The 11,324-nt window shown below is 49.7% G+C and overlaps 3 protein-coding genes across 3 annotated transcripts; 1 reads left to right on the top strand and 2 right to left on the bottom strand.

Moving 5' to 3' along the window:
• Positions 1-116: 116 nt before the first annotated feature.
• EV420DRAFT_1276640 (Oxysterol-binding protein) lies at positions 117-1,759 on the top strand (the record flags this gene model as incomplete). The annotated part of the gene is made up of 9 exons (XM_060467971.1): positions 117-226; positions 277-324; positions 377-484; positions 539-634; positions 684-931; positions 986-1,119; positions 1,166-1,283; positions 1,323-1,614; positions 1,672-1,759. The coding sequence occupies 9 exons, from the start codon at positions 117-119 to the stop codon at positions 1,757-1,759; spliced, it is 1,242 nt and encodes a 413-aa protein (XP_060325799.1).
• Positions 1,760-1,962: 203 nt separating this feature from the next.
• EV420DRAFT_903008 (uncharacterized protein) lies at positions 1,963-8,219 on the bottom strand. Its single transcript, XM_060483934.1, has 6 exons — positions 7,273-8,219; positions 7,101-7,220; positions 6,245-7,051; positions 3,180-6,194; positions 2,613-3,119; positions 1,963-2,555 (listed from the first exon to the last, which is right to left on the bottom strand). Exons 1-6 carry the CDS (start codon positions 7,963-7,965, stop codon positions 2,139-2,141), a joined length of 5,559 nt encoding a protein of 1,852 aa, XP_060325798.1. The 5' UTR covers positions 7,966-8,219; the 3' UTR covers positions 1,963-2,138.
• Positions 8,220-8,890: 671 nt separating this feature from the next.
• EV420DRAFT_903006 (uncharacterized protein) lies at positions 8,891-10,415 on the bottom strand. Its single transcript, XM_060483933.1, has 4 exons — positions 9,988-10,415; positions 9,594-9,928; positions 9,473-9,543; positions 8,891-9,424 (listed from the first exon to the last, which is right to left on the bottom strand). The coding sequence occupies exons 1-4, from the start codon at positions 10,225-10,227 to the stop codon at positions 9,003-9,005; spliced, it is 1,068 nt and encodes a 355-aa protein (XP_060325797.1). The 5' UTR covers positions 10,228-10,415; the 3' UTR covers positions 8,891-9,002.
• Between the last annotated feature and the right edge of the window lie 909 nt (positions 10,416-11,324).

Here is an 11,324-nt window from a genome sequence, read left to right as displayed (position 1 = left end):
AGTCCCCCTGTCTGGGACACATATATCAGGTTCCTCCGGACTAGCATAGCATAGCCAGCTGCTACCCTTTCCCTTTCCGCGGCTGCATATAGCCAACCAGCCCGCTTCCCTTGACCATGATGGGCCTCTTCAGCACTGCCAGTTCCCACATACGTGCAGCCGCAACAGGTAAGCGCGACGACGAGGGCGTCCCTACCGACACAGAGCCAGACGATACTTCCATCCTGTCCGTATACAGCTCTTTTATCGACAGAAATGATGCTCACTGTCCTTCAGAGACGAGAATGAAGGCTCGATTATCACTTCCCTCATCTCCCAATTACGGTATGCTCGCCGTCGTCGTTCCCTGTCTCGAAGGAAATTGAGGCTTTCGCAGCGTCGGCATGGACCTTTCAAGAGTTACCTTTCCGACTTTCGTCCTAGAACCTCGCAGCATGCTCGAGCGCATAACCGACTTTATGTCCCATCCAGATCTTATCTTCGGGTACGCCCCTTAGCTGCACAACAGAATATCCATTGACTTCGTGGAATAACACAGCGCAGAAGACATGGAGGATCCAGAAGAACGCTTCTTACGTGTCCTTCAGTACTACCTCGCAGGATGGCACATCAAGCCAAAGGGCGTCAAGAAGCCGTGCGTCCCTTCTTCTCAAACATTCTTTCCTCACATCGACCGCATACAGCTATAATCCTATTCTCGGGGAATTCTTTCGATGTCGGTACGACTATCCAAATGGCACCCACGGATACTACATCGCAGAGCAAGTCTCGCATCACCCGCCGGTCTCGGCGTTTTACTACATCTCTCCTGCCAACCGTATTATTATCCTCGGTGAGCTGCGGCCCAAGAGTAAGTTCCTGGGGAACAGCGTGTCGACAACGATGGAGGGCGAGAACAGGATCTTGCTATTAAGCAAGCCGGAAGATGGAGGTGCGTTTCCCTCGTTTCGTTCCTGCACCCGGGCTGTGCTCTGACATCCAACAGAATACGTGATTACCATGCCCAACATGTATGCACGCGGCATACTATTTGGAAAGATGGTTCTAGAGCTGGGGGATACGTGTATTGCTAAGAATGAGAAACACGGGTTATATTGCGACCTTGAGTTTAAAACCAAGGTATGCATATCTCTTTGATTTTTCCTTCTTCCTTAACGGCATCCAGGGCTTCTTCTCTGGAACATACAATGCTATCAGCGGCAAGATCCGTCGAAATACAACAGAGATTGGCGAGGTGTCCGGGCGGTGGAGTCATGTTATGGATTTCAAGAGCACTAAGGCCAGTCTACGTCATATTTTACGCCTGCTCCTCTCTGATCGAGCTCCCTCTAGACAACGACAGCGGCGCGTGTTGTTCGACGCCGTTAAAGATGGGCAGAATATATCGCCCAAATGGGTTCCTTCTGAGGAAGAGCAAGAGCCCAACGAGTCTCGCAGACTATGGAGTGATCTGACAAAGGCTATTCTAGACAAAGATATGGAGGCGGCGACAACTGCAAAATCAGCAGTTGAGGACGCACAGAGAGAGAAGAGGAAGACCATGGCACATCATGGACAGAAACACGTACCAAGATTTTTTATGCACAAGAACGGGAGATGGGAGCCAAAGATTGAGTATGCATCTTTCAGACTCTCTTCTTGTACGCGTCAAGGTATTGACAGTAAACACAGGATTCCGGCAGATCCAATTGAAGCAGAGCGGGTAGTGAACGTGTGGCTGAAGCTCGCTCCATCCGCTCCGCCCACAGAGAAGACATAACGACTTCGTCCCTCCAGTTTTACACATCAGTTCCGGGTTACCATCTGTTGTCACGATATAATTAATGCACGCTTATACTTACACACTGACATAGTAATGCAATTCCATTTCCGAGTGTACAGTGAAAAGAAGAGGGTATTTATGTACAATCAGCAGTGAGGTGGGTAATAGAGCTTGAAAGACTTGGGGATAACGTATATATGTGTGTAAACCAATGTGTTAGCCAATGATGAAATGGATGGTGATGCAAATAGATAAAAGCAAGACTGAATGTAGGATACCGACAACAGGGATAGCCATAGATGAATGAGTGATAATGCACATGGATGATTGACAGCGTTGGAAAAGAGGGTCAATGAAAAGAACCTGTCTGGAAGATTTATGTCCACCAGCCGTCTTCGTCTACAGTTGGCGCCAACGATACAGTGCTCGGTGTAGGCGAAGGGGGCGCTGGTAGCCGAGATTGTCGTTTGGGTGCCCCTCGGCTTAGGGAAGTCGGATAACGAGAGGGGGCAGGTGGGTAGGTTGACGAATGGACCGGGACCCCATTACTCTTTGGCGCATGCATCGAGTCCCATACCGACGGCTGAGGAGGAGTATGTCCATTGGGCGTCACCGATCGCGAACGACTATACTCTGTGCTCGCACGAGAGTCGGGACGCGGTACACCGTTCCGAGGTCTGGCGGCTGCTGACGTTTTGATGTTCGCATTCCTAGATCGCTCGAATTCGGTTTGCATGACTTTGATTTTGGCTTCAAGGGCGTTGATTTGTTCGCGTAAGCGAGTCTCTCGGTCCTGGGCAAAGAATAATACTGTCAGGAGGATATAGTGGTGATGAAAGAGCACGTCTACCTTCGCCAAACGTTCATCCGCTTCACGCTCCTCTAACTGCATCTTCACCAACGAGTAATCGGTATCCAATTGAGCTTGAGTTTGTTCGGCTTGGTCCAGCATCGTCTGCGTGTGCTCGAGCTTGCCTTCATATTCTTTGGCACGATTCTCCCACTCGCTAGCCCGCTGTTGTGCTTGAGAGAGACTTTGGCGGGCGGTAAATGCCGCTTTCTCGCTGTTGGATATCCGTCCCTCTTGGTCCTTGAATCGTTTCTGCAGCGCCGAGTGTTCCCCTTCAAGCAACTTCGACCTATCACGGATGCGCTTAAGCTCCTTTAACTCTTCGTCGTCAGACTGGCGCATAAGGTTTGCAACCATCTGAATTTGCTCCGAAGCTTGACGAAGGCTGTCCCATTGACTCGAGTTCGTCGTAAGATCCTCATTTTGCCTGCGAAGAGCGGCGATAGTTTCCTCTGCCAAATCTTTGTCACGAGAAGCAAACGTCACTTTCAGTTCAAGAGCGTCAATCTGATAATTGGCATAATATGTCAGGCGTGTCATATGTTAAAACGAGATGACGGCATTTACCTTGGTCTTTAGCGTCCTTTTATCAAACAGCAGCTCTTGATTAGCTTTTTCAAGCTCAGCGATTCGTTCTTGATTAGACTGTGTTGCAACATCGGAAGATTGGAGGCGTGAAAGAGCTTTCGCTAGAGCATCTTGCAATTCTGTATTTCGAACTTCAACAACTGTGCTCTCCTCGGCTTTTGCCGTAGCAGAATCCTGTAATTCCTTCACTTGGGCCCGTAGTCGATCCCGATCAGCCTCCACAATGCCTAACTTCTCAGAAAGCATCTCCTTCTCAACGCGAACTTGTCCATGCGCGCCTCGAGCTTTGGCGACCTGGACTTGTAACTCGGTGTTGGCCTTCCTGAGGTCTTCAAGTTCATGTTTGACTACATCTCTCGAGAGCGCGAATTCGGCATGTGCCTGCTGGAGCACACTGGTAGCTACAGAGAAAGATTCCGGAAGAGCGTTGATCTTTTGGATGACGTCTTTATGAAGCCCCAAAATTTCGCCACTCTGTTCGGAGAGTGCGCGCTGTTTGCCCGTAAGCTCATCCACGACCGATTTGATATGGACAATGTTCTCATCCGGAGCAATCGGTTTATCCTCGACTTGACCTTTCGACATCAGTTCAATCTGACTTCCGATATCTTGTACTGCAGACAAAACATTCGAAGGAAGACCTGTCATGACATCCACAACATTACTCTGAGCCGACGACAAGTCTGATTGCAGAGAAGCAAGGGATCGTTGTCCTTCGACAAGTGTCGACAACGTGCTGTCGATGCTCTGAAGTGGCTCTAAAAGACCCGAAACGCTATCGGTAACGCGACTCGCGATGGTGTCCACTGTCAACGTCTTATCTCGGTTAGCGAGACGAGCGTCAAGACGCTCAACGACAAGGTCAGCGACTTGCTCCTTGATTTCGAAGGCGTCGATTGGTGCGATGGCTCGGGTGACAGCAGATGTGAGCTGAAGGCTGATGGCGTCGGTGTCAACAGCAGGGCTAGGCTCCTGCAGATTTGACAAAAGAGGAATTAACTGGTTAACAATGAGGCCAGCCGTCTCGCGTTTATCTGATGCAAGATCAATTAACTGGGATATGTTGGGTTTGACTGCTTGAGAGAGCTTCTCGGACAGATAGTCATAATCAACAGCGTCCGGACGAATGGAGCTGAGAACAGGAGACAGGGCAGATACTATAGCATCCACAATGGCATCTCGCTCTCTCGCCGGCGCTGCTCGTCCAATAGATTCCAAGCGAACCGACATTTCTGATATCGCCTCATTGACTGCCTGGATAGTGCGGGTACTATACTGCTCCAGAGCATCCGGAACGACCGGATTCAAGATAGGACGTCCTTTAGAGAAGCTCTGCGATATGTTGCTAAGCTCCTGCTTGAGATGGGCAAGCGTTTCAGCATGGGACTGTTCGATGACGTCTTTGATCAATTGGAAATCCAATTCCCCCCGCGCATCCAACTGAGTATCTTCCAAACTACGCGTGGCGGAATCACGGAGCTGAGTCCTGAATAGCGAAAGGACCTCACTTATCATGGCTTCTGTATTGGGATTCAATGTAGACCCTCCTCTGATATCACGACGGAGGACGGCGATCTTTTCATCCAACAGATCCTCGATTTTATGCAGCTCGAACCGGCTCGTCAGGTCCTTATTAATGACCGATGTCTCTGACATGGATGATGCGGTAGAGAAAGGATGCAGAGCATCAGGAAGCGATGATCGTCTCCGGGAATGGCGTGTAGATCCAAATACATCTTCAGTGGGCGACACCTGCCTATGACCGGGATCAGTAACCAGTCGGCTTCGGGATACTTTGTGCGAGATGGCAGGAACACTAAGATCATCCAACGAAGGACGAGAAACGTGTTCAAAGATTTCGCGAGAACTGAGCCGTGAGCGCACGGCTCGGCGGGTACGTTCCTCACCACCGTTATTGACTAAGGCTTTGAACAAACCGGCGGGGACGGTATTGTTCGATACAGTGTGCTTGAAGTCCAGCGGTATTGGTGCCCGTTTGGTTTTCGAGCTCGAAGGTAGTTCAAATGCATCCATTTGGGAATCACCGTACTCGGCGCGCGCAGTACTCTCGTCTTGTAGAGTTTCTTCAGCAGGTTCCGCAGGGGGTATCGGTGGTAAGGTTGCAGCAGCAGAAAAGCCAGCGAATGTAAATGGTTCTGCAGACGGGTTGGCAGAGGAATGCGCAGATCTATCAAGACGGGGTGATGGCATCTGATGGAGACCCGGAAGCGAATCAGCAACCGGCGGGAACTTGAATGACGCCATACTATCTCCTTCCTCCATAGTCTCAGTCGATCCGTGGCGTCTACGCTTTTCGCGGCCTTGAACCCGGAATGGTGACGACTGATCAACAGGGGGAACAGGGAGCGGTCGGTAAGGCTCTGCCACAGGGAATATAGGACCTGCAACCTTGAACGTGAAAGCACTGGGCTTAAATTCTTGTGCGCCAGCATTGAGAGTTTTGCCAAAGGATGGTGCACGCGAGTGAGTATGGTCACCAGAGCCAGTAAATGCATCAGGTTTCCAAGAACTCTGAAGCGGAGCGCCGAAAACGAAGGGTTTAGCATTAGGATTAAGACGGGGAATGGCTGGTTTGGGTTCAGGAAAGTCAGGTTTAAGGTCTGACGGGTGGCGCGAATGAGCTTGGGCTGGGTCGTGAATAGAGTGTTGTCCAGAAGGTAATCGAGAATGGGGAAGGGGAGGAAGAGGTCGAGACGAGCGTCCGCTCATATTTGAAGGGGGACGTTCATAGTAATTATGCACGCCAAGATAAACTTCGTGGTCATGCAATTGCTCTTCCTCACTGGGATTTGATATAATATCTTCCTCACCAGATCGAGCTAATACCATAGTATTCTCAGGCGGACGAGGGAAGTTGGGTATGCGTCTCGGCTGTTCAACATCTTGCTGCAAAGCCCGGCGACGCGCTCGTCGCTCAAGACGTTGCTGCCGTGCCCTTTCCTCGTCTGAAGGATTTGACCATTCCCCGATGCTCTGAACGAAAGATGAGTACAGAGACAGAACAGATTTTGGCCACCACACACCTCGTCGTCCGAACTTTCGAGGCCCATAAACACGTCCTCCGATCCCGTCCATTCTTCGACGCCATCTAAATCATGCTTCTCCTCCATGCTGTTGTTTCCGTCGGCTATTGGCTCCAAATCGGTCCTTTCGTTCAGTCCATCAGCATTGAACACACCAAACGACCTGAGAGAAAGCGCAGCCGATAATTTCGACGTATGTCTGGAATGGCGCTGGCTCTGTGAAGCCGTTGTCAAACCAGCGTCCTCCGTTCCCCGGTCTTCATCATCATCAACCTCTTGATCAAAGCCTTCTTCATCGGAGTCAGTCTGAGTCATGTTTTCGTCTTCTGCAGCTTCCTCTTCCTCTTCTTCCTCTTCGGGGATATCAAGGCCAAACCCTCTATTAAAATCTGGCCTGCTGTCGGGGCGACTAACGGATAGAGGTGGAGGTACCAAAGATGGAAGTGCAACAGGGACTCGGCCTTGAGGAGCATGAATTTCGCCGATGCCAGAAGGGCCAGGAGAAACACGCGGCGAACGCGAGGGCATTTGATCAGAACCTAAAACAGCATCGTGTCCAAACGGATTCAGCGCGGCGGCAGGCCCGCTGTTGTAAGGATATAGGGGTTGCGTGGGTGGCTGGGCCAGAGACATGCTGTGGCCGTGTCTGTTCACCATAAATCTTGGTCCTTGTTGATGTGGCGATGGTGACATGCCAAAAGACGGCTGAGGTGAAGGGGCCAAAGAATTATTGGATGACGCGTTTTGTGATTGCTGGAGTTTGTTGAGCTTGAAGAGCAGAAGGGCAGGATCTGCAGGAGAAGATACCTGGAGCGAACCATGAAACTTAGGGTATACGCAGAATGATAAGACATACCGATGCCGCACGCGCATGAGGTGCATATATATGAGGTACGTTGCTCCCTGATCCGCGCTCTACGCCCAGTTTCTCCAGTTTCTCTTCTATGGCCATTTGCTTCATTGTGTCCCAAGCGCTCTGTTATGCCAAGTCAGTAGAGATAAAGGGAACAACGTAAAGATGGTCTAACCTTGCCTGGTAAAAAGACATCAATGGTTGGTGGAATACCATATCTCCAGTCTTCCGAGGGGTATATCTCTACTGAGTACGTTTCTACCGCGGTGACGTCAGGAAGTGGCAGAATAACGGGATCGCTCAAAGGATTCCTCGCCCACGGAGCGCGACCGACTACTTGTCCATTATCTCCGATGATATCCTCCTTTGGGAGATTGACAACAATCTTTTTGGGTTTTGCTTGTGGCGCGGGGGACGTACTTGATCCAGTGGCTGCTACTGCAGCAGGGGGTATTGGACTGAGTTTACGATTCGGCCCTCCTAAAACGGCCTTGGGAGGACCTCCAATGCTAAGCTGTCTCCTGTTTCTGCCAGGAAAAGGATGGCCTCCAGGAGGACCATTCATCATCATGGATGGCCGCGAAAAGTGGCCGCCCATAGGCGTCATGGGGTACCCGCTGGGAGGATGAATGCCAGCAGCAGCCAGTTGAGCAACGCTGGCCTGTCCGGCGTGGTGGGTTGGTCGACCTTGGGCAGACGGAACTTGAGGGAAAAAGTTTTGCATGGGAGTTTGCATAGGAAGAGGAGGGTGAAAGCCCTGCTGAATAGATGTCGGTAGGGCTGGGGAATACATCGTTTGCATGGGCTGCTGCATATTGAGCGAGGCCGGTATATTGAGCCTTGGCAAGGCGTCACGATGCCTCGCCATGGTCTACGAATCTTGAGGAGACAGCGAGGAATAAGGTGAGGGTGAACGAGTCGGACGATACCGACGGCGGCACGACAAGAAGTGACAGGTGAAAGCGTCGAAGATGGTGGTCGACGACAAAGGGTATAATGAAGAAAAAGGGCTCCGAGCGACTTCAAAGGCGAGCAATGCCGGCAGACCACTGCACGCTATAAGTACAACCCGTTGTCCCACCACCAAGCCGTGGTCAGTGTCGCAAAGGCACAGAATATACACCACGTGCTACCACGTTCTCAAACAATATCACTCACTGTCCCGGCGAAGACATTCACTGTAGCGTTATTTAACATTAAAGTTAGCAATGTTTCTCCTTAAATACTCCAGCTTCGATTAACGATTGGTGTACCGAGGACAATAAGTAGGAATCCAAGCACCCTAGTAACAATGCCTACCCATTCGCTAACTGCGGGGTTGTCGGTCAAGTGGCCTTGACGGACACAAGATGAGATGGTAGCAGGTTTAATGTAGCCATTGGGGTACATGCGGTGTACACCAAGCCTTGAAAAGCATGTTGGGCTCCCGAATGGTAGGTTCATCAAAACGCGAAGTTATCCCAAGTGTAGCACTTCCGAGTCGGTAGAAGATACCTCGCTTGATGTGTTCTTTTGTTCTAGAAGAGAACTCGGACGCAGAAGCGGCTCCGAAAGAATCAGAATTACAGCCATAGCTACTTAGAACAGGTAGAATATATGATGTCCACATTGGCTTCGATAATTGTCCAGAAATGCGCATACTTATAGAGAAGGTAAGATCGGCAGGAAGTAAACCTAAGCGAATCCGATATTCGTACCCTACGTCGGCTGGTGTGAGATTTAACGTATTCCGCTTCCAACAACGGAATAGCACGATTAAATTGGGCAGGGTCGTGCTATGTGCCTCGAGTCGTGGTTGGGAGGGCGAATATACGACTGTAATTGAAGGGATAAACAACCTGTTCGAGTCTAATAGATACTAATCACTGTCTTCAGAAAGTAAATTAAGAAACGTCCTTCTCAAAACTAGCACTCCGTGTCGTGCTTAACTTCCGCATGACCGCATCCGTTGGACTCGATATCATTTCCTAGGCTCACACTTTCCATGAGAATAGCGGATCGCGGGCACGTAGCCGCTGTACTATCTCCTTGGTATAATGCCGGTGTCCTGGTGGACATGAGACCGGCTGTAAAGGGAGGAAGAGTCACTGCTGCCAAGTCCCTCGTCGCCTGCTGCTTCTCGGACCATTTACTACCAGCAGACCAAACGGTGGCAAGCAACACGGCGATGATTTCGAAATATACGTTGGTTATGATGATGTACGTGGCGTCGAGAAATAATTGAGCCTTGAAAGCAAGGACAAATTGAACGAAGGAAAGCATGACGGGAAAAACGAAATTGGAGACAGCGATCCAGAATAAAGTGCTGATACGTTTTGAATAAGAGGCTGTGACGTGGTCAACTTCAGCGTCATAGGGTAAACCGTACGACTTACTCGGCTGTTCAACCCGACAACCTACATGTCGACTCTGTCTGAGGCGATAGAGAAAAATCGCCGATGCATACCTGAAGAAGAAACGTCAGAGTTGACTCCTATACATCATATCACGACCTACGCATTGTCGAGCATCTGCAGAAACCACTCAATTTTTTCGGAAGGAAGTTGCCATGACTGTTGCGCAACAGCAATAGGATTTCCTCCCGCCAGGATGGTAGGAAACCACGTAACCCAGTATACCAAAATGTTAACAAGCCGGGCAACCTTCATGCAACACAGTGGAATGTAAACGATCATGAGAGTCGACCGAGATGTTCTTCGAAGAGGATACACCGTCAACACCCTAAGCACTAAAATTGATTCGGAGAAGAGCGGCAAGGCATTGATGAAAATCGTGTACGCGATGACGGTTGTGCCAGCTATTGTCAACTCTGGAGACAACATAGTCGTAAGCTACGAATCCACATGGATGGTTCAGCTGGAGTGTAGTCCATGAGGTCAATGACGCTCACCCCATTATAGTAAGACAGGACGCCCAAGGCTAGACCCATGATAATAGATGCGACATTCAGCATGAAGATAGGTGTTCGCCTCAATGACTTAGAGGAGAACAGAAACAATGTGAAGAGAAGTGGAATCAAAACTGAAGACCATGCTGAGGTTAGAAGTAACAATTTCAGAGAAGGGCGAATGACTGCGAGATAGTTAAGCCCGGCAGGAGGCGGAGGATAGCTTGCAGGAGTGGACGACATTGTAACAGCTTTGAGTCTGCATCTGTAGAAGTCCAGCACATTTTTGTACTAAGGTCGAGGATAGTTTAGTGGAGGGTACAAGCGTTTCAGGCTTTGATGTCGTCAGTACAGTTAGACTCGGGAAACGTGCTACTGAGAAGTCTGTTCTTGAGCGCATCATATCGAGTAAAGCAGTGGACCGCGGATCCTGTAAGTGCTGGCATGCGATGATGATAATGAAGAATTAGAAGATGAACAGCGGTCGTTGTCTGGTACTTAACCCCAGAGCAGTTCACAGAGGCTGATGATCGGGACCCACACTACCGCGCTACTGAGGACTGGGACTGATGTATCATTGATATTTGCTTTGTTGGCATCGTAAACGCGTGCGATACCGCATGCTGATATCAGGTAGGGCAATTCTAGGAGTGAGAAGAAGGGTCACATATCGTCACCGTACTAGGTACGCCGCCAACGCGGCAGGCTGGGCCACTTTTGAAGTACAGCCCCACTTCCGGTATCCTGCCTTGCATAGAACATGGCATACCGTATTGTGATATGGCATTGGGGGCCAATCGGCAGTGAATCGTGGAAAACTTGACCGTGCAATGACCCAAGGGAGAATCCGGTTTGTTTCAACGGAAAAAGTCTAGCATTTCAGCATGTTTTAACAGCTAAAGTTAGGACTACTAGAATAGAGAGATCTTGATTCGATGTACAAGCTACACGCACATCTTTCAGATAAATAGCGCATCAACAAAGGCGCTGGTATTGAGGTCGCTTGGAGTGATGAAGATGCGTGTAATGAAACTTTTGTGATCCATCTGAAACTACCGTCAACGATCCGAATCAATTTGAGGCGGAGACTGAACCATCTCACATAGCTGACGACGTTTCAAAATCGGCCCCCCCTCCAGAATCCGGGTCGACATCTAATACCTATCTCTCATCAAGTCAAACTACTACTACAGAGTGAGTTCAAGTGATTGACGCCTTGACTTCCGCATTTTGACGTATGAACTCACAGGTAACACCCGGTTAAAATGTAAAAAGACGGAACCCTCTGAATCTTCCTTTGTTTCTGATTCTTGACTACCTTCAGCACATCTTGCACTTCA

Source organism: Desarmillaria tabescens (assembly GCF_030435595.1).
Source record: "Desarmillaria tabescens strain CCBAS 213 chromosome Unknown EV420scaffold_47, whole genome shotgun sequence".
Taxonomy (NCBI): domain Eukaryota; kingdom Fungi; phylum Basidiomycota; class Agaricomycetes; order Agaricales; family Physalacriaceae; genus Desarmillaria; species Desarmillaria tabescens.
This window is presented reverse-complemented; position numbering and strand designations above follow the sequence as displayed.